Here is a 24,279-nt window from a genome sequence, read left to right on the forward strand (position 1 = left end):
GGCAGAAGCTTCTGGCAGCCTCTCACAGAAGCCACCCCTGTAGCCCTCCTGCTACCAGAACCTTGCCGTGCAAACCCAATAAAAGGTGTATAATACCAGTTGATACAAGATGAAAAATTTAACGTCAGTGATAAGATTATGAGTGTTGATGCTGCTTCTTATCAAGAAATGTTAGTGTTTGGAGTTTTTTCCTCACTGCGAGGTTATGCTTCTTCTTAATGCCTGTGAACTCAAAGCTTTAAGAGCAGAACTCAATGATGAAGTAATGTCAGGAAGAATGATGCTTCAGTTTTAGGTTTTCTGTAATACAGATCATAATCAAAAAGCTCTGATACCGCCCCATCAGATATTCCTTTTTGTGTGGTACTTGTGTGTGAGAACAATAGTAAATATTCCATTCTCAAGTGCAGCATTGTTCTATTATGAATCCAGGTTTTACAGAATTGAGCTAACGTAGCCATTATATCAATTTATTATAGCAATTATATACATTTATATGTCTTGAGTGGCATTAGATGGATAATAAAGACAGATCAACTTTAAATTAGAAAGATCAGTATCTCTGATGTAACTCTTTAGGACCTGAGACAAGGAAATTTACAGAAGAAAATGTATGTTGACAGGCTCAACAGCTATGGTCAAAGCCAGTTAAGAAACCACTTAAAACAAGTGTTTGTAGCCCAGAAAAAGAACTGTACAGCAATCTTATAAAATATTTATGCAATAATTTATAGGTGTTTAACACCAAACTATGTTGCTCTTTTCGTCTGCGTAATCGTGCCATGTAGGAGATCAATAAGAATAATTGATTTTCATGAATCTAATTTTGGATCTAATTACTGTAATCTCTTAGATGGCATAATCTATTTGATTATACGTGGTAGAGAGTTGATAACAACTTTATAGGTTTAGCTCCACTCTTTGTTGAACTCCACCTGAGAGCAGGCCAAGCAGGCCGGTAACCTTTTTGAATCTAGCAATTGTTTAGAATTTATGAAATAGATAAACGCATACATGAGTTGTCATTGGCAAGGAAGAATCAAAATCACAGTGAATCAGGAAATTGTACATTTTGGCTTTATTTGTAGGGAGAGTGATCTAAGTAAAAAACATTAGTATTGTGGTAAAACTATACAATGCCTTAAATATTGCAGAAAGTAATTAGATGCATTTGATCATTACATTGACTTCATGAACTTACTTTTGAGACACAGCTATGCAGATGATCTGCCAAGAGTTGAAGTTTGACACTGTGCATTGTTTAAAAGTTGTAGTTCAAAAAAGACTGAGATTCTCAAAGTGGAAAGGTGTATGGGACACACAAAACTGAGAGCAGTTAAGCATGGAAAATGTTTGCTGTGTAAGTAGCCAGAACTGCACCCCCAGCTGGAGAGTGCTACAAACAGCGGTCTCCACAGCTAAGGCTGATGAGGGCAGCAGATCTATCTATCTCTTCCCTGTGAGGCCTGTTCCTATGGGATTCTTCCAAGAAGATTCCTGAAGAGGCTAGAGTTAGCTCTCTTGAAATCCATGGTTGTATTCTTACCTGCTGCACTGCTTTCTCCTCACCTGATACCAAAGTCTTCAATCTTGTGGTCACTACAACCAAGGCTGCCCCCAACCTTCACGTCTCCAACAAGGCTTTCCCTGTTTGTTATTATGAAGGAGCAGCACATCATTCCTCATGGGGTCTTCCACTACCCGTGACAGGAAGTTATCGTCAGTGCTTTCCAGGAACCTCCTGGACTGTTTGTTCTTGGCTGTGTTGCTTCTCCGGCTGATGTCAAGGTAGTTAAAGTTCCTCACAAGAACCACGGCCTGTGACTTTGCGGCTCCTTCTAGTTGCCTATAGAAGGCCTCATCCACTTCTTCCTCCTGATCAGGCAGCCTGTAGCAAACACTCACAGCAGTGTCACCCTTAGTAGTCTGCTCTTATATTCTGACCCATAAGCTCTTGACTTGCTCATGACCCACCCTGAGTCAGAGCTCGATACCTTCCAAGTGTTGCCTCACACAGAGGGCAACTCCACCACTGTGTGTTCCTGGTCTCTGTCTTTCCTAAGCAGCGTGTAGCCCTTCATGAGAACATTCCAATCATACAAGCTATCCCACCCTGTCTCCATAATCGCAATGGGATCAAAGTCCTGTGACTGCACACAGATCTCCAGTTCCTCCTGTTTTTTCCCCGTACTGAGTGCATTGGCAACAGGCACTTAATAGAAGTATTTGATTATGTCAGTATCCTGGGAGGGGTGCAAAGGGATGCTGCATAGTCCTGTCTTGATGTTACATCTTTGGCTGCTTGTGCTTGATTGATGTATCCCCTCTTAAGCCTCCTTTTGCTACTGGAGTTGTTGTTATAGTTCTCCCCTTCCCATACCTCTGGCAAGTCTGGCCCTGTCCCTGTCCCCTTCAAATCCAGTTCAAAACTCTCTGAATGAGCCCTGCTAATTCCTGAGCTAAGATCTTTTCCCCGCTTTGAGTCACTCCCAGCCAATGCTCCTTAGAGTCCCTAATACTACTTAGTCTTTCTACTTCATCACTCAGCTCTGCCACTAGGCTGAGCAGATTGTCGACCTGATTGCACCTCACACAGCTGTTCTTCCTGCTGCCCTCTGAGAGCAGCCATAGGCTCTGGCACTCCCTGCAGCCTGAGACCTGGACCCCTGCATGCTTTCACAGATGCTCCATCTGGGTTACTGCATCCTTTCTGGTGTGCACAGAGAAGAAGTAACTTTTGCCCAAGTTTACACCGTACCTGATCTCTCTCAGTATGAATACCTGAGTTCTCATGTTAGTGATCTTACTGTTGGTCAGCGAGTAAATATCAGGAGTGTGATTCCTGTCTGCCCACGGAGATGTGCGTGGGTGACAAGCAGCAAAGGAAAAATAAACTTTTATGCAAGAAAAAGGAGGTAGTCTAAAAAGTTTGAAAATTGCTGTTTTAAGACACAGAATATAGGAATGCTTAGAAAAATAAGATGGGTAGAAAAGTAATAAAAGGGGGATTATGTTTTTTGTTAAGCAACTTTACTGATATGAAGCATAAAACCATCCTCCCCACCCCTCCTTGGGCCCCACTATGATCTCAGAAATGCTTATTAGGTCTTGGCCTTGATAAACAGCACCTGGGCTAAGCTCCTCTTGGAGCTCTTCAGGAACACTGTCTGCTCCCAGGAACTAGTGCTGTCCTACTGTGGTGGTTTGAGACTCCCAAAATCCAATTCTCGAGTCCAAGCCCCCCCCTCCCACAACTCACCCCAGTGTGAGATGGGTTTTCCAGGCACAACACAAGACTCAATATGGGGGGAAGGGAATTATATTATAATCACTACACAAGTAAATATTATAATACATTATATACATAATCTTAATTATTTCTTCTATGATAAGTCAGTATCATTATTTGATCATTGGATCAAATCTCTTCTCCCTCCAATAAAAGTCCAGAAGGGAAGAAGGAAAAGATCCTTTCCACTTATGGGCAGCAGTGTCTCTCTTCTTCCATGCAGCAGCTGTAGCTGGACTGTTGTAGTTGGATCTCCTTCCATTACACACAAGGGGGGGGTCTCCTTTCACCCCTCTCGGCCCTTCGACTCCAAGCGAAGGTTTCTCTCTCGTGGACTGCAAATTAGCTGGGACAAAGGTTCGCTTCACCAGTCATATCATGAAGCGCAGGGGTCTTCATGACAGTCCCTTTCCTCAGGGGGTTTACCCCTGAGTCACAACGTCTCGGGCAGCTTTCAGTTGAAAGTCTTTGCCTCAAGAGTTCTACCAGAGCTCCTGTGCTCTGTCTCAGGCTGCCAGCTTAGCAGCAGCAGTGGGGGGGGCAGGCCACTTCCCCCGCATTCCTTCTGGCCACCCCGGTCCAGCTCCGGGACATCTGAGCTTCTTAGCTCCTCTCGCTGGTACTGCTGCATTCCAAGACTTCCCTCAAGTGGGAGTCCACCACCCCTCCTCTCTAGGAGGTCTCAGAGGGGTTTTGGGGGATTTTTGGTTCAGTTCTTACCCCAAAACTGTCTGTAGAACTTAGTTCTCTCTCTCTCTCCATGAGAGATCTCTGTCTCTCTGCTTAACTGCATGCTTGTTTCTGCTGCTTCTTCTTATCTCTTGGCTCTCTGCCACTGTTCTCCACTCAGTACTGTTTTTGCCGCTGCTCCTGCTGCTGCTCTCAGTGGAGAAACTTCCCCCAGCTCTCAGCTACAGAATTCAGTCCAGTTTAACACTGTTTCCGAGTCTCTGCAGCCACCAGCCGGGCCCCGGCGAGGCTCCTGCCCCTTCCTCGTGGCTTCAGAACATGGCCACTCTCCTCTTCAACTACCTCATCATCCTTCTTTTCTGATCTAGTGTGATATGTTTAAATTTTGCAGGAGTGCTGATTGGGTCAACACCAAGAGAGACACTACCCCGTTGGGGGTTACCATTTTTTTAACTCCAGGGGGAAAAAACCACTTTTTTCCCCACCACACCTACAAACTCCTGATTTTTTAATAAACAGCCTTAGAAACTTATTTTTCTTGCCTGAATAACAACCCCAGTGGAACAATATTTTTATTATCAAACTTTCAAAGAAATTACTAACCTGAATTGCAGCCAGGATGGAAAATTACTATGACTGAAGCCAAATCTCTTGCGACCCTATAAACAGTGATCCTAAGCGAGACCCTTTGAGCTCTACTGGACTGCAGTGGGCTGCGACCAGCCATCTCTCTCTGAGGGGGACACCTCTCAGAGCCAGAGAACTCTCAAATTTGCTGTACTTGGAGGACTGACACAGATGGAGCCTGGGCTGATACCTCTACTCCTCAAGGCTCAATCCTTCGCGCATTGAGAAGATGCAAAGGCATCTGACGTGAATACTTCATGGAACATGAGGGGAATTTTTCACAGGTATATTATACCTTGTACACAGTCCTTTTGGTCTGAGTGCATATATGTGATGGCAAATGTACTATTAATCTTGCTCTCTTAGATTCTTAAATATGTTACATTCATAAGTTAGTCAGGCCCATAAGTGAGTTACTGTTGTGCTTATAGTAAATTCTATAGAAAATCTTTTGTTAAATTACTTAAATTAGGCTATAGATGAAGTGCTGTTAAGTGCTGTTTAAACTTTTAGGTCTAAACCATTGGCCAAATCTGGGGCTAAGTTTGGCAAGGGAGGTCCACTCTGAACCTTGTGACTGTGGGAGGATCTCCCTCATTCCTAGTTATCCTTACCCTTTCTCATCCTTACCCTTTTTCCATCCCCAACCTCCACATAGATTATTTTTGGTAGATTTTAGTTTTAGATCGATTAATTTTAGATTTTAGTCTGACTTTTCCCTGTGTGCTTTAACCATCTAGTCAGTAGTAGAGCAAACCTTGAAATGAATTTTGTCATGCTTTTGCTTTAATATTAAACCTGGTTTTGCCGGTACCGTAGCTGGTGATTCTTTGAGCAACCTAAAACACTCATTTACGACAGGTGGACAGCAAACATAACAAGAAGACTCCCTCTTCGTTCTCCTACTCCAGCCTTTACCAGCCAGGTAAATTCATACTGCAGATAAAACCACTCGCCGTATAGTTCACTTCCTTGGATCGCTGCTGCCCTCTTCTGCTGGCTTCCCATGGCTGCTGAAGCATGGGTAGTTTGTGTATTGTACCAAAAGCCTTGTCTGTTGTGATAAGGGAGATATTCTCAGTGGATTCCTTCAAGATTAAACTTTATTAGAAAATCTCAGCCACCTTTGCAGTTCCATGTGTCTACATGTGTTTGAGGTAGGTGCCACAGCACAGCTTGTAGCTGTATTTCTGTATCTGATGGAGTGAAATGCAGTGACTTTCTAGGGCTGGGCACCACAGAGAATTAGTTTTCCTTGAGACAGTGCTGTCGTATTTGGTTGGTACCCTTCTGTATTTACTTAACAGAGCTGTAAATTATATGGAGTGCATGTGCCCTGAGGGACAGTCTGTCAGCACTGAAGAAGCTGCCACTTCTGCCCGAGTTACAGTAAAATGGACCTAGGCCAGCATGACTTGCAGTGCTGTAGCGTGTCTGTATTGGGTGCTTGTGCTCGTGCAAACCTGTTATAGCCACCTGTGTTATAGCCACGTGCCTCAGAAATGTGGGGCTTGAAACCTGGGTTTCTGATGCGACGCTTCTTGGGTGAAGCAGTTTCCTCTGCATAACTTTTGTAATTAAGTTTATTAAGAATTCTGGCACCATGACAAATGGATGTATTGTATCATGAGGCACAGGAAGAGTGCTAGATGGAAGCCTGAAGACATACGTGGAATTGAGGCATGGCCAGCCAAGTCCAGAAGAGGGCCACAAAGGTGATTAGAGGGATGGAGCACCTTTCCTATGAAGACAGGCCGAGAGAGTTGGGGTTGTTCTGCCTGAGGAAGGCTCTGGGGAGACTTTAGAGCAGCCTTCCAGTACCTAAAGGGGCCTACAAGAAAGCTGAAGCAGGAGTTTTTATAAGGGCATGTAGTGATAGGACAAGGGGGAATGGCTTCAAACTGAGAGAAGGCAGGTTTTGATTAGATATTAGAAATTCTTTACTATGGGTTTCCCTTTCCCCACCCACGATGTGGGGGAGCCCAACTCTAGTTCCTTCTCCGTCTGAAGAACCATTTCCGACGTCTTGTGGGACGGGGAAGGGGGACTCCAGCGACAGGGTTTTTCAGGCCCCGAGCCTGGAGGGGAGAGGTGCCCTCCCCTCCCCCCAGCACCCACGTGGCTCCATGGCAGGCACAGAGACAGCACACCGGCGTGGAGAGGAGGCAAGAGAGAGTTTATTGTTGGGAAGGGGTTTATAAGGCTTTTAGGAGGGTCAAAGGGGAACCAATCACAAGTTCAGGGTCACACAAAAGAAACCATCAGGTAAGGGTCAACAGCCAATAGGAAGGGGTTAAACAAAGGACCAATGGGACACCTCGGGACACCTTTCCCAGGACACTCCTGCATGGGAGATAACAGTTGCTGTGGGGGGTGCTGGGAAGAAGAAACACGTGTTTGCAAAGGGACCACAAAGAGCCATTTTAAGACATGTTTAGACAAGTTTCTCATCAGGTATAGTGCTACACTTTACGGTGGGCATGGTGAGGCACTGGCACATGTTGCCCAGAGAAGCTGTGGCTGCCCCATCCTTGGGAGTGTTCAAGGCCAGGTTGGATGGGGCTCTGAGCAACCTGGACTAGTAGAAGGTGTCCCTCCGCATGGCAGGAGGGTTGGAACTAGATGATCTTTAAAGTCCCTTTCACTTCAAACCATTCTACAGTTCTGTGATTTAAGGCATGCTAAGATGAGGATATACAATTTTATTTCCATTGCAGCTGACACTCTATTCTTAGGTCTGACTCTGTGATTTCTGCCCAGCCTGTGCTCTTGCAGCATGTCCGGTCAGTGGGGTCCTGTGCTCTTCTTGGTGTGGCTGTATTCGATCAGGTGCAGTCACAGGGTGCAGGAACCCAATGTGCGCTTCTAGAGGATTTTTGACAGAGTTGGTGAAACTGCCTGGGGGTGGCAGATCTTCCAGAGGAGAATGAGTGTCAGTACCATAATTGGGGCCAGTTCCAAAGGCAGGGACAGGTGGTGAGGCCACGTGAGCCGAGCAGTCTGGTGGCAGAAGGTGGGTAATGGAGCAGGACTTGCTACTCTTAGTTCTTTCAGAAAATATACAAGTTTCAAATCCTGAAAACTGCAATACGTACAGTAAAACCCCCCTTCTTTCTAGAGGGACTGGACGTTGCTCTTAGAACCCTTTAATTTCTAATACTAAGTTCTTTGTGATTTCTGATGCACTCAACCTACAGAGTGTAGCAGTTGCAATACTATAGTCTGTCCTGAAGTACATATCTTCTGCTTTTTTCAGTAGTGGTATGCTGCTACTATGTTTGTTCTTTTGGAAACACAAGCCTTTAATTCTAAACAAGAATAAAAGTAAAAATGTGTTCTGTGGCAGAAGTTCCTCTCCTCTCTTCAGATAAACTCAACTGCTACTGTAACTGAAGAGATCACAGGCAGGAGAGAGGATCTGGCTCTAGCAAGACATTTCGTGTATGTTTAGATTAAGCTTGTACTGTAGCAAAATAATTTGCAAAAATCTCATCTTCTCACTCAATATTTAAAGATTTTATAGTTTAAGGAACTCTTTTCTCACTTTCAAACACAGGCATGTCTATTATGCAGTATTTATTTTGATAAACTGTGCATTCTTTCTGTCAAGTTTCACCAATTATGAAATCTTTTATTTGCCTCTACAGCAGTAACTGGAGTAAGATTTGCATGGCAGGTTGGCTGATCTGGCATGAACGAAAAGAAGATCTTAGTTATAGTGATGCAGTGACAAGCAGTTCTGTCACTAATGGTCACTTCCCTCTTAATGGTCGATAGCATCCAGAAGTCAGTCAGGAGGCAAACGAATCAGGAGTAGAGAAGTGGTGTCAGCTTCTCAAGACTGCGACATTGAACAAGATTGTCATCTTGTATATTCCTGGGTTTTTTACCAATTACTGATTATGATGATGTACAAGGACTTCTCTGAGCATGTTTATAGATAGACAAAACTGAACTTTCTTGCTGTGCTGGCTGAAATGCATAAATTGTGTTATTCCAAGGATGCCTTGCTAAGAGCAGTGAAATTCTTTCTAAAGAACTTGCATATGTGAAAAATAAAAAAAAATCAGTCTCAGATACTCTGTGTGTGTGTAACTATACATACTTAAGTTATAGCTCCTCTCATTTTTCTTGTCTTCCTTAAATTAAATCCACCTTCGCTGGGAGCATAGAGGCACGAAATTAGTATGTCCATAGAGGGACTGAGGAGAGGTGGCACAGATGGAGTGACTAAATGTACCTGGCAGTGGGAGGAGGGTGGAGGATTTCTCAGAGCAAGCCTTGTACCCTATAAAGGCTGTGTACACTTAGGAGGGCAGCACATGCTGCACTGCCATGCTGTGGCTGGCTAATAAAAACAAGCCATCTTGCATCAGGGCTACCTAAATAGCAAAAGCTTTACTTGCATGTTCCTGGTGGCGTGGAATTGCTCAGGAGTCCTTCCCCTCTATCTCGTGTAAATGCCCATATTGCATGGGCAAGGAAACCTGTCCCAGTACAACACACAGCACATGCACCTTTCCAAACAGAAGCATACACACACACAAACACACACACATATATATGTAGTCTACACTGTGTTCCTGGCTTGGCTTCTGAGAAGACTGATGAAATTAGGATTTTGTTCAAAGTCCAACTCAGTATGAAATAGAAACAGAGCACATGACATATATTTTCTTTATTGCTGGACTTTTTTTCAGTGAGTAGGCATGATTTCTTAAAGGCTGAGGTTTTTAACAACAGTAAGTTTTTACAGGTTTCTTTTTTTTCTTTTTGCTGTGGACAAAAAGATACCTTTGATCAAAGTTTTGCCTTATATTACAGTATTTCTGTACAAAAATAAAAGTCCAAAATCAACTTATTATTAGCTGATATTCCCCAATTTATTTACAGGGTACTGTCAAGAACCTTCATCAGGCAACCAGGTAAAATAGAGAACTCTGTATTAAAGTAGTTGCATTATATAACGTTGCGTTCTCTAGTCAACTCTGAGGGGTTCTGACCTTTGGCAGTCAGTCTGGGTTGGAGAGTCCAGCCAGAAGTATAAAAGAGTGATGTCTTTTAAAGAAAAAATTAATATTAAAAACATAAGCTGACAGGGTGAAGAATTGAACTGATAACTGTATTTCCATATTAGGGTAGTCTATAAATATTCTCAGCTACATCTCTCTTTATCATACAGCAGATACAGAATGCAGATTTCTGCTACTTATATGGTAATACATATTTGCAATAGTAAAATCAATGTATGAAAATTTTGGAATTTACTGGTTAATAAAACTGCTTATAAAGTAACCATACAATTGTAACACCTATAACTCTGAACTATTAAAATGTACAGAAAGACTGTTTACACCATTGCACATACTTATTCCCTTTGCTTCAAAAGACTTGTGAAATACAGAATAAAATTTGTCAAATTTTACTGACAGCTCAAATATGCATGCACAATGTGCACATCCATGGAAGCAAGGGGAAACAAAGTGTTGGCGTCCATCAGGAAGGCTGCCAGCAGCGCTCCAAAAAAAATATACCTTGCTCTTCTTCCCTCCCCCTTCCCACCTGTATACAGGCCAGTAGATTAGTGCAGAATGGATGAATATAACTTTGTTTTCAGTGTTCTGAAAGGACAAAAGAAATCTTCTTGAATTTTATCAGCAATTTTAGGCCAATACAAGTTATGCTTAATATTGTAAGGCACTTATTACTGCTTGTATTGCAGTGGATTGAGTCTTAAGGCGTTTCTTACATCAACTGAAGATAATAATGCTTTGGAAAGTTTTGAATGAGCCAGCAGTTCTAGTATGTGACTATTTCAGCTGATTTTCCCCTGCCCACCCTGCGGTCTTTCTAAAACATTGTTTGAAGATATTTTCCGTTGAAACTCTGGTTCTTCGTTAGCTTGTCAACAAACATGATCAATGTCATCAGGTTGCTCTGAGGCCAGGGAACATATTCTATTTAGGGTGCAGTGGAACTGGTTTTGTTTTCACCTGCAGCTGCCCTGACTTCCATGACTACTCACGGACCGAGAGGTGCTGTAGCGTTTTTTCACGATCATACTGATGTAAGCTTTCATCAGCTTTGCAATGTCAACCACCTGCCAAGAGTATAAAGAGCAAAGTTCTTAGTAAGGTAACAATACGTGAATGAATTTCTTTAGACACTAACAATATAAAACTGTCAAGCTTTCAACAAAATCCATTTGCAGTTAAACAAAAATACTCAGCACTTCTATCCATCTCATGATCCCTTTAGCTTTACAGGGATCTTGAATAGATCTGTGACATTTGTAGCTACTACTTGAATTACTAAGTAACCTAACTATCAGAACAGGAAGACCACAACAAAACTACCTTGCTCTTACCTCACTAGTTTCAAAAAGCAGTTCCCTCTCATCCACCACGATCTTGTAGGTGTTGGCAAGCGGTGCACCAAATGACAAGATATGTTCATACTGGAACACCTCCAGAGGCCTTCCTTCCCCACGCTTGTAGACAGAAACTGCATCAGCGCTGACTCCAAGCCACAACTCTTGTGGGAATCCCCCTTCTTTACACTAGAGATAAAAAATGTAAATTAACAGCAAAGGGAACAGCAGGAGCTACACACCACTTACTGTTGATGTTCTTGTCCGTAACCATTTTTTAAAAAGTGCATATTGCTTGTCCCTCTTTGAATGTTGCCTTTTACACTTCTTAAACTTGTTTGCAACCCATCAGGCTAGAATTCTGTCCCTCTATTTTATGGTTAACTGGTGGATTTAAATAGCTACAAGTGCTTGCTAATGGGAGTAGGCTTTTAATAGCTAACAGTTTATTACATCAGCTGTCTAAGCATTGTGATACCATATTTATGGTTTCACTACTCTGTAATGAAATCATCACCTATACAGTATAAACTAGTTTGAATGTTCATGAGGTCTCACCTCTACGTCAAAGAGTGTTGAACCATAGCCAGGCCATTCCTTAATCAAAGCCATGTACTTTGCCATAGCCTGCTCCTGATTCATCCTCTGGAGTTTTTTCCATTTGTCAATAATACTAGTCCTGGATGCTGAGATTTCCTCTTTGACCCACATGTCTAACATCTGATCCTCCTCAACCTTCTGTTTGCTGACAGAGCCACTGCGGAAACTCCTCCGCAGTGTTCCTTCAAGAAAGCTGGCTCGTTTCTTCTCAGCCTTCTCTACTGCAGTAAATGTTTTGGTAGACTGTGTAATCCGAGACTTCAGCTTTTGCAAGGGATAGACTTCCTCCATTTCTGGTACAGTGGTATGCAGAGTGTAATCTCCCTGAAGGTACTGAAGACGCAAAGCTGCAAGGACCTGGAGGGTTTCTTCAGGAGCAGGATAATGTCCTTTAATCACTGCTTCATGAGCCTATCAAGGGGGAAAAAAGGTAGCTTTTTATGTGTAAACCAGTCTTTGAAAGGAATTAGAGAGAAATGGGAAGTAAATTTATTGCCAGGCAAACCCAGGCTCTGAAATAAATGATATATATATAAATAAATGAAATGTGGTAAATCTTTTGACAAACTTGTTAAACTGGGTAAAACTAGGTTTACCAGAAGAACTTCAAGGCAACTGAGGAAACCTGCTGAATGGGAATTACTGTTACTGTACAGGTTTTAGTGCCTCAAAACTGAACCCTTGTCCTTTACCTGCTCAAACATAAAGGCAAATTCCACACTATCTTTTGGGACATTTTCTGTGTCCAGGAAGCAGTAGAGCTTGAAGTAGAACTTCCAGTGCATCTCCCCAGCTTCAGCAGTGGCAGCAAGCCTTCAGCGTTGTGTAAAGAGAGAAAGAGAGAGAGAGAGAGAGATCAGACCTGTGAAACCAACCTCTTTTCTAAATTGACACCTCAGAAATATAAGCAAGGAATCAGCTGAATCTTGCTTTATATGTGTCTGTGTGTTTAAAGCCTACAGAAAATCAAACACTTACAAATGTTGACTCAGTTATCATTCAATTCTCAGTCAACTATTTCTAACCCAAATTCTCTTAATAAAATTTGATGGCTCAGTCAGGTGTTAATAAAAGCAACATCATTAAGTCCTGTTATAAAATGGAATTGCACAACACTTAAAACATTCCTTTCCCCCCCCATTATTAAGTGGATAAAAGAGGCTGATTGCCATGCGTACAACATAGGGATGACAAAAAGGTATTTAGGCTTGTATTACATTTTTCTTACTACAGTGCTATGGGTGGTTGTAATTTTACTGGTAAGAAAAATGTAGTGGTGAGCTGTACTGTGGTGACTTCCACATGAAGTTAGGCAACAGACAGCTGGAAAGGCAATGATGGCCTGGAGTTCAGTTCTCCCAGACACAATGCTGGTAATGGTGGAAAAATTTGTAGTAATGGAAAAGAAAATGTGGAAATAGTAATGAGAAATAATACTTTACTGGTATCAGGACAGAGGAAGACCAACATAAGTGAATAGGTGGCTATTAATTCTTTTAAGAAAAAAGAAAAAAAGATGCTTTTGTTCCAGAAATGGCTCTGTGTGTAATTCAGCTGCATCATCACAAATAAGCAAAAGGAGAAAATTCAGCATTATTGACATTGGAAATTTATTTAATTGCTACTTATTAGAGTGGAGAGAGAGAAGGAGAGGCACACTCACTTTTCAAACTTTGCCAAGACATCAGCTACAATGGTTCTGCTTTCAATTGCTTTATCAGTAGTTCCGTTGTATTCAAACAAAGCAAACATATTTCTGCTATCCTCCATGGCCAAACCACGAATTAACTTTTCAACCACCTAAATGAAAAACAGCACATTAAAAAAACCATAGCATGGAAAAGCAGCACCACAGAGTAAGACACATAATTAGAAGAAAATTCAAAGCTAGGTTTTATATTAGGTTAAAAACATTGCTAGTTGGTTCTTATCGGCATTATTAATTGTTGTCAAATTCCACTTTAATTTTTATTCTTTCAGAATATGCATGTGCTGTCTCCTGGTCAACCCCTGTATTTCACTAACTCAGCAAGAGTCTTCCATTTTTAGGTAGCAACTCATACACACCAATATCTACTGAAGTTATTCCAGTAATGCCTCTGCTGAATTGCTTAGTTTTTCCTGTAATTCCTCCTATAAGAAGGAACTATAGTTGGGTGATCCTCTGCAGCATAAAGACAGTTTTTATAGCAGGGATTTCTTCAGAACACACTGGGGGGCTGGAGGGACAGCTCTGTAAGCCTTCCCTTCCCTGAAAGGAAAAGCCAGCAGAGAAGGCTCCAGTGCTCCCAAAGTTTAACGCTACTGCTGCCTGAACTGGCACATAAATGGACACACTGATTTTGTTCCAAAGACATTCTGTCACCACTTCTCACCTCTCCAGCTGTAGTGTGTGAGTTGATTGTAATCTTACAGGAGCCCCCACCATGGCAATAAACTGTGGATGTCATTTCCTGCCGGCCAATCAGTGCTTCTATTTCATCCCGTGATGGCACAAACTCTCTGCTTTTGGTTTTCTTCAGAGATTCATAAGTAAAAAGTGCGTATTTCTCCATTTCAGTTCCTGGAAACTGGTCACGAACCCTGTGAGACAAAGCTTATGACTTCAAGCTGCCAGTCAGTGAATCAGGAAGTTTACTTATTTGAGAATTTTTTTTTTCCCCTGAAAGTACTTCTGTATCCAGTACACTATTGAATGGACATGCTCCAAGGTTTATCTTCACTGTCAAGGAAAGTGTTCTAACTTGTGATTGATTTACTGTGGTAAATGTAATGTACTTCCATCATTATGTTCTACAAACCTAATGGAAAGAAAAACCTGAATGCCCTTCATAGCATTAACTACAGGAATCTTATAACAACTCAGATTTGACAGCAAGATAACTGTGCAAACCTTCTTGTAATCAACTCCCCTTTATGTCAGTAACAGTTCCTGAATGAAGACTACACTGCACTAAGGTACTACAGAAAAAAGCAATAAAACATGTTTGACTGCTCACTTTTGCTGTAGTGTCACTTGATTTTTATTCCTGATTTTCTAAAAGATTCTCAGTGGTTAGTCCTATGAATATTCATTAGCTACTTTAATGAACTCAACTCTTAATTATTGAAAATTGTTGAATTTCGGTAGCTTTCAGTACAGAGTGTTTCTATAATACTTCCAGTGATAAAATATCAGCTCCTTAGAGCTACTCGGGTTTAATTTATGTGAAAAAGTACAATGATTTGTGATCTGCAAGGCATAAAAAGATTACTGCAGAATTACAGATATGCTGTAAGATGATTATGCGTCTACGGTATTGAAACCAACCTTTAAATGTATCAGCTGCATTTTCTTTTAATTAGGAGGTGAGTTAAACTGAGAAAGTGATTCGATGTCGAATTTTTTCATTTTAACAGTTATATAAAGACCATTTTTTACTTACCTCAGTTTGGTTCAAAGATGTATTTTCATTACAAGTATTTTACAAATATTATAAAACAATTAGATTTAGCAAAGTGATTGACAAAGTTGATGCTCTAGCATAAATACAGACAAGACTTTTAAATTATTGAGAACAGTTTCTTGGTGGACTAACTTTCCTAATTACATACTCTGCATTCTTCTGTTGCATCACAGCAAGAAGAACTCCATATTCTGGTTAACGCTGAACTATCAAGAATGATTTATTATCTTTTTAACGGTCACTAATATTTTAAAATTAGATTTGCAATCCTATGCTTTTACCTCAAATACATCTTTAAATATGATAATGTTCTTTTATGTGCATGACATGTACCTTATAAAATTAAGGTAAAGCAGGATGAAGAATTTTTAACAGGTTGATTTGAACAGTTGATAATAGGACCTAGCGGTATGGGCTGCAAATCATTTAAACAAGTTTATACAGTTACAGAAAGCCCTCCTTTTATCAACATTAACAAATTGTGCATTCAATTTTGTGGTTTTTTTTTGATTCTTCAAATGAGTGTAATTCCATCTAGATAACCCATAGACACTTTTCCTACATTTTTTTTTTAGATTCACTGTTTGGCATAACCAATACACTAAGTAAATGCATCTTCAAGTCTCACTTGAGGATATCTAAACACTGATACAAGGTCATGGTGAAGAAAACAATGAGTGAAGAAACTTAATTTCTTGCTTTAGTACTTCAAAGCTTCTCACCTTTTGAGATGAAACTTGAGATATTTGAGGATGCTGCGACTCGGCAGAAATGTGCAACTCATGCAGGTGAGTATTTGCCAACTATAGAGGTTCCCCACGCTTCCAGGGTTAGGCACTTTATTGGTTTGCTTGATGAGCTGACAGTAGAGCTCATCTCGGAGGGGTCGTAAATCATGTCCTGTTTGGAGGATACCTTGGATTATAGGGATGGGATCAGACATAGATTCCAGCTGCTGTAAAGAATTAAATATCTTGATGGCTTCATCCTGCAGAGTTGTGTAGCCTTTGTCTTTCAGCACTACAAAAGAACAATAAGGAGAAAGATTCTTAAACCGAGACATAAAAGAAAAAGCACACAGGCTTTACTTGGGAATTGCTTAATGATACTCTGTGACCCTTATTATGCAGGATATTAGAACAGGTATTTTTCATTTCAGATGTATGATGCAAACTCATTTTATGAGTTATTTTGCTATTGAGATTTGTTCTGAATTTAATGAAATCCCACTTTGCCATTTTCTGACAACATAATGGAAAAAGTGTATCTTGATTGATCAGTTTTTTGTGATGGAGAGTCTTCCTTCCAGAGCAACACACACTGATGAAGTGTTGTATCACTTTTTTTGCAGTCACAAGACACTGAAAACATGATCAGATCATAAATAAGGTAAAGCATAACTGTGTTATGGAAAGTAACAAAGATACATGGCATCATTTTTGTCTACAGCAGTAGCATTTTAATTAAACCCAAACAATACTACTAAACAAAATCATTGCTATGACATGGCAATTTGCTTTTTGAATGCTGAAAAAGGTGGTGATTGTTTTTGTGCTACCTGTTATTCAGCGTGGGCTAACAACTATTACAATCTCCTTAAAAGAACCATGGAGTTCTTGGGTTTGGTAGATGGAAGAAATTGCTCTGATACAGTACAGATGTATGTTATGAAAATGAAGTTTCTAACCTGACATTATACTATTACAGAAAATACCTAGAACTCAACTGCAAGTCAAGGCAATAGCTAAGCATCAGTCCATTTTTGGAGCTACATTTAGTAAGGGAAGACTTTGGCAAGACTTCTGCCTCAGAGGTGGCTAGATGTTCCTATCCATGGGGAATAGAGACCAACCATGTTTCACTCCCATACAGGACAATCTGCTCAAGTGCCAAGAACAGAACTGTGCCTTGCCACTGAACAGTAGGAGGGGCAAGAGAAAAGAAAGGTTTGTCCTAGGATTTTCCTTGTCATTTGAGTAGAAGGGTATCACTTGAGTTACCAGGAAGTCTTACTTGAAATACCTTCACTTTTGGTTGTGTGACCTCCCATCCTCCTCCCAGGGATGAAACTTGTGACATGATTACACTAATTTTAGAAGTAAATAAAGCATTTCTTCTTTCATGTACACTTAGATGTTGATTCCCATAAATAGGGCTTTCTATCACATCTGATGAAACTTACACTTGTTAATTGGAAGTTGTGGCTGCTGCAGCTCCCCACATGGGATAGGAAGTAACAATGACTTGAGAAAGAGAATATGATTCAAGGAGATTGAATGAATAGTGTTTAGTTGCTTATTTCAGGGCAAGGCTTTCCAAACTCAGTCTTAGCTGTGTTGCTGAAGGCAGTAGCAAATATAACCCCAAGGCTCTATGCTAGGCAAACTGCTATTCTCAGAACAGGGAAACTTGTCTATTTGTATTATAAACATATATTTTGCCTACCTTTACTTCACTGTAGCTCGCTGACTTAAAAATCCCATCCTCTAGTTTAGTCTTTCATAAGGAAAAGTGTTTCTGTTATTGAAAAACTTACGGTTTAGATTGATGTCCCCATATGGCAGTGGCAGTAATGGCGAGTGCAGTGGATGATGAGTGTAACGGAGAATAGGATTCCTCTTATAAATCTGTTCAACCACATCAGCGTTCAGGCAGTTTTCCTGTTGGGGTATGAAAAAAGTAGGATTTGGGGTCCAACATTAGGAATAATGCAATGCTTTGTGCCCTTAGGTTGGTTGTGAAAAAAATGAGTCATTAGTGTTATCAGCACTATTTGGTGCTAAATCTGGTTGTGGGTACTGTGGGTGCCGTGGCACGTTGTGGGCTATGAATGCTCAGTACCTGCTAACCTCAGGCCTTGGATAAACTTCCTTTATCTGTGCAGTAAAAAACAAACTACAGCAGAACTGCAGGACACATAACAGTTTTTGAAGCGTGTTTTCATTTCACAATTCATTTTTACTCCAGTATTTCATAACGGGAATTAAGACATTCAAGTTTTATTTAAAAGTATTTCTCCAGCAAAACTAATGGGCCTTTTTGAAACTAATTGGCCTTTAGAAACTGCAGGAGCTACCATAACAAAATAGCCCTGGCACGGTGTTGCTGTAAACCTGATGCACCCACTCTGACATCTAAATACTGCTCTTACTGTTCTGCTTAGGCCAAGTTTGACAGATGTGACCACTGTCTCCTACCAGTCCTGAACTTCCACATATTTCTCCTGCTCTGAAGAACAGCATTCATAGTCTTTGAACTGAGGACTTAATACTTCTTTTCCATGAGTGAAGAAATGGTACTCTCTAAGGGAAAAGGTCAGTAGCAGTTCTCCTCCCTTGCCTATTCCTTTGCTCTCTTCTGAGAATCATTATCCTCTCTCATAAAAGCAGATTAGCAAAAAGCTCCAGAAGGACATTCTCTGGCTATGCATGCACTGTCCCCAATGGGACCATAAACCAGTGAGCATTAATTGAATATATTTCTCATCACACAGATACAAGAGACGCTTAGCCCATGTTATCATAGAACAAGAAAAGAAGCATAATGACAAAAAAAATCAAAGAGCTGTCTAGTCCACATCCTGGTGTGCTGCGCACTGTGGACACAGCCAAACAGGTCTGCCATGAACCTGTCTGCTATGAACCTGTACACTGTGCTCTACTGCCCGGTGCAATCGTGCCTGTCAAGTTACACAAACCAGTAAAAGTTGTTAATGTTTTCAAGGACAAAGGTTATCCCTCTTGCCCTCCAAGTTTCACTTCATACTTTGCTCTTCTACTGCTTAGATAGAAATTCCTTTATCAGGTCAGTGAATACATTCAGGTTTCACAAAGTCAGTCCGTGGCACTGTATGATTAAAACTTAATTTTCTGCTTTATTTTGGCTAAGCCAAAATAAAAAAGATTTAAGCAACCATTCTTTCTCACCCCTCCCCATCCTGCTTGTGCCTACCTTAATATCCTGAATAAGTTGCTGCGTTGGAGTATCAATTGGTGCTTTTGTGTCAATCACGTTCTGGATGGCACTTGACCAGCGGGTTGCCTCATTAAGCAATTTTGTATAGAGACGGTAACAGTGTTTGCGTCCATACACAGTTACATTCCAGTAACCTAGCACAACAGTGAAATTATTAGCCATAAAAGCTGCATCCCATCAGACACTGAGTGCTGCATCCTGGACCATGCTGGCAGTTTTCCAGGAGCTAATAAGTTGTATGAGTCATTAAGTATCATAATACAGATACTATGATATTAAAGGAGATTCTCTCCTTTAAGAGATCCTAGGAGTAACCTTGGAGTACAACTATGCATCATGCAGCCTCCCATTTTATCCAGTAATCTTAGCAGAAGTGACTGTAAGCACCACGGAAGTGACTATGGAATAGTAAGCTCCTTGTGGCTTGTGGCCCTACTTCTCCAGTCCTGTCTGTAATAGGAAAACCTGAGACAGTCTTGCTTTGTACATGAGAGTCTTTAATTATCTGTGGCACACATACAAACAGGTATAAAGCACAAACTATCTCTTCTGTAAAGAAGTTATTAATTTTACACGAATGAAGTGGCAAGTATGATAGGAAGAGCATTTCAGTTCAAATTCTCTCTCTGCATCATTGTATAGGCTTTTTATGAAGCAGGTTTAATTAAAGGAAATGTGTTTCATCTTTCACTAGTGAAAGCCTCTTTGAAGTGTCAGTGACCCCAATGAGCTTATACAGGACTGTCAACAGTCGCTTCTCATTTGCAAACAGACACTTCTGAGTTGAAAACCAGTTTTGAAAACACACAGAGGAGCTGACTCAACTGCAGTATGTAGGTTACCACAAACTGGACTCTTATTCTGGATCTCCCTATACCTGCTCTACCAATGTTAGCCCTCATAGTTCCTGAGCATATAAAATAATGTATGAGGAGAGTGCTACCCATATGTCTTTCCTCAAGTCCTTGATGTGTAAGCGTAAGTGTGAACACTAACTTAGCAACAGTATTAGTCTACGATAATTTGAATACAGGTGAGAACAAATTTTATTCCTTTATACACTACCTCAGTTTTTCACCAATAAGTCCCTGTAAAACACCTCAGTGAGTTAGGAACCTGATTTGTGCATTGAACTGCACCCTTAATAATCCATTTAAAGTATTCTTATGCATTGTTTGTTGCATTACTAGCTAGAAGGACAGCAGGCAACTGAAGGCATATTTGAACAAGAGCAAACAATTACCTGTCTCTTTGAAGATCTTTTCATCAGGTGGGACCACTGAGCAGAGGCTGTTCAGGACCAATGTACCCAATTTCAATGCATTTTTCTCCGAACTCTTGTAGTAGTCCAAAGAATTGTGCGTCAAAACAAACCAACGCTTCTTCAGTTTTAAGGAAGACATTTTTGGGTTGTTCTTTACTTCCTTGTGTAGCCATCCTGCTCAAGATAGAATTTGAATCACATTTTTTTTTTCTTGAACAGAGTGAGTTGGAAAAAACTAGGTTGTATACAGAAGTTAGTTTTATACTTTGAACAACAACAAAAACATATGTAAAATTGATAAGCTCACATATTAAACAACTTTGAGTACAATTCTCAAACAATTAAATAATAAAGACAAAATCAATACAAAAACTTTTTCAATTTTGATATTTTACTAGAAAAATTCTTCTGTCAACTTACAAAAACATTTTTGTCATCATTACAGTGTTTTCTTACATGGCACAGCAGGAATATAATTTCAGCTGTATTAATTTGTGAATAAACTCCACCATAGAAAGATGTGGCCCCAACTCTACCATGCTGGCATATTATCAGATTGTATTGTGGGGACAATCTCTTCAACACGTAATGGATGTTATTTACTTTACTGCCCCCCTCAGTTCTTACCCCTCACAATGAATTCTTGTCCCTCCACTCTAGTGTCCCCCTTTGACCTCTGGAGCAGGGTTATCCAGTGATGCATCTCTTCAGGAGTGTCAGCATTACAGTGAAGAACACGATTAGCAGTGATGATCACAAATGAGTTGGGTCTATGAAAATAAATGACAATTGAAAAAGCCTTTACAATCAACATATGTACTGTTTATCTCACTCTCCATAATCATAAAGACTGTCCATTGTTTCCATTTTCTATTCAGACAAATACTGTCCACCTCTAAAGCATTATTTATTTATCACCTAAAAAGAAATATTAAGCATTTTAAAAGACTCGGTTATGTTAGATTCACACCAAAATGCTAGGTTTCTGAATGGTGGGAAAGTTTACATTAAATTGCAACTTGTCCTATCTCAAAATAAATCTGTGGTGAGAAAAACTTCCAATCTTTAATCAGTTTTAGATGTGAATCAGAACTCTGTTTCAGGGTCAGATCTATTTAGAGTGTCTGCTTCAGTAGTTACATTAGCTAAAACAAACTAAAGTTTACAAAGGTCTATAGTGAAGCAGCATGTGAACACAAGAGTCTTTTATTTTTAATGCAGTGCAACCCAATTCACAGAGAATACAATCTATTTTTAATGAGAGTCTGGCTTTTATCCAATCCTACACCAGGATTTACTGAAGCATGAAGAACTAGCCCAAGTGAAGTGTGCTGATGTCTCTCTGGATTAGAGAGGCAGGTTCCTCAGCCTACAAACACTTCTTTAACCCTTTACCATTAATGTTTTCATCCTGGAGCACAGAGTTTTTCAAAATAACTGTATTGGATGTAGTAAATGGGAACAATGCCGTCTGGGCCACCCCAAGCACGAGAAGCTGACAAGACTGCTTTTTACAGTTGTTGGAAGAAGGTAACTGGGTAGAAATTAGAATCCAAAAACTGTTTATGGGGATGGAGAGGTTCACCCAAATATGATATCATTCTCCAAAACCAGTGTGCCACATAAAAGCTAGATGGCTGACAGGATAAAGGACAAAGTAAATATAACTCCTAGGAGGAAAAATTAGAAAACTGTGTGAAGGGAGGTTACAGTAAATCAAGTAACAAGAGAAGTGTGTAAGTTACTTTAAAGGTTATCTAAGTGTTACCTACAGCTAATGCCCACCGGTACCATAGAGAAGTGGAAGAGAGTGATCAGAACCCAAGTTCTTGGCCACACTGACTGTGGTGCTGAAGTGCTACATGAGTCAGAAAGGGTGGTGGATGAGGAAAGAAATGGGCACATGAACCGAACAGAGAGTTTTGTTGACCATTTTTTAAAATGTGTGAAGAGGAGGCAGCTTTAGATTGAGCTACATGGAGCATGCTCTAGAAAGCTGGATAATGAGATATACAGGACAGAAGCTGTAGCAAAAGAACTGAAAAAGGAGAGACTTAAGGTATAAACTAAGGCAGATCAAGCTGTCAAACAGGAGATTATGATCAACAGTAGCCAACCTTCCAGACTCCCCTCTCCTCCTTCCCAGTCTAGGAAAAAGATGGAAACCCAGTTCTTGGGATTCTTTCTGAATATAGATTCAAACGTCTGTCTGCTCGCTTCTCTCTTTTGAGTTATGAGGGGTTCATATGTGTCAAGATAAAAATAATCTATATTAGTCAAATTTGTTTCCTAACTGAAAATCTTTCCATCCTTATTTAAAATCAGAGAACTAAAACGAAAAAAAAATATAAGACAAAAAAATCCATGTGAAAAATGCTTACAAGAGAAATGCTTAATTTATATTAGCAGGAGAACTACTAACTTAAAATTGTGTACGGTCTGGACATTTGTGTTGCATTGCTTAGGAAACCTGGGCTTGTAATCACTGTTACTTCTGGTATCAGTGTCTTGGCAGACCAAGGACAAAGCAGTAACTTAAAACCAGCTGTTTCACACATGTGCAATGAAGAGAAACTGGAGTGAACTCCTACAGTACAAATAACACCTCACAGCCAGTAACCTTATAACCAGAGTCATAGTCTGAACCCAGATTACTTTTTATCCCCTAAAACATTGTTAGTAGTTCAAAAACTAAGAATATCCTGATGTTTTTGTTGGTTTTATGCTGCGCTGTCTTCTTTGTTACAAGACATTTTCATTCTGGGAAAGAATTTTCGTCCCTGAAGAATACAACATTCACGCATGAGAAGCTGAACAGAAAAAAAATCTACTTTTGGATCACTTTAGGAGCTGAAGAGTTCATACATGAAGTGGTGTCAGGGAAGTTATTAAAGCCCCCACAAAGTGTACCATCATTCCTATTCCATGAACATGTTTTAACAGTACTATGAAGTGGGAGGGAATAATGAACCACTTTAATGCCTGTGGCCAGTAGAACACAGAGACTAAAGTATAAAGCGTCTGATTTTGGCTAGAGAAAGGAGAAAAAGAAAGTCACCAGGCATGGTTCTGACTTACCTGTCTGGATTGTCAGCAGCACAGACAGAATCAATTAGTCCTACATCGAGTGTACCCTATAAACAGATATCCAACCAGAAAATGAGGAAAACATTTACTATTACATTACTCACAGTACTCTTCTGAGAGACACGTGAAAGGAGCAGCAACTTTGATCAAGCAAACTGAACTGCAGATTTGGGCATCAGTTTCTCTCAACCATTAAAACTGCTGAGGGGAAAACTAAGACACTTGAATGAACAGATCCAGTAAAAGATTACCTGTAGTTAAGCTGGAGGCAGCTCAAAAACTGCTCTTTTCTATGTTTCCAAACCTGCTTGAATTTTTTACTGGAAAATGCCACCCCAATATGAATGGCATCCTCTCAGAACAAACTTCTGAAGCCATTAAGCAAAAGTTTTTGTTTCCCTTTGCTTGAAATTAGGTTCCAAATGTATTCTATTTATTACCAGTGTATGTTATACAGAATGATAAATGCAGGACCAGAGAAATCTTGAATTTTCAACTCTTTGATTTTTAATTTACTCATTAACTGTATCTTTGCAAAACTTCAAACTGGACCAGAAAAAACCACCCCAAAACCAACAGTCATTTTTCATCAAGGTGAATGATGGAAGAGGAATCAGAAGTCACACTGTCTCCCTGTACAGCTGCAGGACCAAGGACATGGAGGCTCTAGCCAGTGTCACAGCTACTGCCACACTTAAGGAAACCTAGGTTGTGACTCTCAGAAGGTGTGGCCACCACAGTGTCCCTCTTTGCTAAAAATATTTGCTTTGAAAAGTTCTTCAGATTCAGACTTACCACAGCATTCTGTGGATTTGCCTGCTCATCGTGCATCTCCCGGATCTCTTGCTCTGTGGATGCATGGACTTGACTCAGTACACTAAACCACTGGCTGGGGAGAGAAAGGCAGCGGTGTAAGAGTAGATTTTGCTTC

At 40.5% G+C, this 24,279-nt stretch overlaps 1 protein-coding gene across 3 annotated transcripts in view; it reads right to left on the reverse strand.

Annotated features, from left to right (window-relative positions):
- Nucleotides 1–9,265: 9,265 nt before the first annotated feature.
- The window catches only part of MYO10 (myosin X), a 160,796-nt gene continuing 145,782 nt past the window's right edge, over nt 9,266–24,279 (reverse strand). For all 3 annotated transcript variants that reach the window (XM_027738990.2, XM_027738991.2, XM_039383052.1), the window contains 13 exons: nt 24,144–24,237; nt 23,340–23,395; nt 20,889–21,031; nt 20,241–20,435; nt 18,974–19,131; nt 17,559–17,682; nt 15,745–16,042; nt 13,952–14,159; nt 13,240–13,376; nt 12,269–12,389; nt 11,535–11,987; nt 10,974–11,165; nt 9,266–10,706 (listed from right to left, as the gene is read on the reverse strand). In XM_027738990.2, the coding sequence (XP_027594791.1) occupies nt 10,596–10,706; nt 10,974–11,165; nt 11,535–11,987; nt 12,269–12,389; nt 13,240–13,376; nt 13,952–14,159; nt 15,745–16,042; nt 17,559–17,682; nt 18,974–19,131; nt 20,241–20,435; nt 20,889–21,031; nt 23,340–23,395; nt 24,144–24,237 (2,290 nt within the window). In that variant the 3' untranslated portion in view covers nt 9,266–10,595. The remainder of the gene's footprint in view (nt 10,707–10,973; nt 11,166–11,534; nt 11,988–12,268; nt 12,390–13,239; nt 13,377–13,951; nt 14,160–15,744; nt 16,043–17,558; nt 17,683–18,973; nt 19,132–20,240; nt 20,436–20,888; nt 21,032–23,339; nt 23,396–24,143; nt 24,238–24,279) is intronic.

This window comes from Pipra filicauda, unplaced genomic scaffold, assembly GCF_003945595.2.
Source record: "Pipra filicauda isolate LSUMZ 115617 unplaced genomic scaffold, ASM394559v2 scaffold297_size1274073_pilon, whole genome shotgun sequence".
In the NCBI taxonomy this organism is placed as follows: Eukaryota; Metazoa; Chordata; class Aves; order Passeriformes; family Pipridae; genus Pipra; species Pipra filicauda.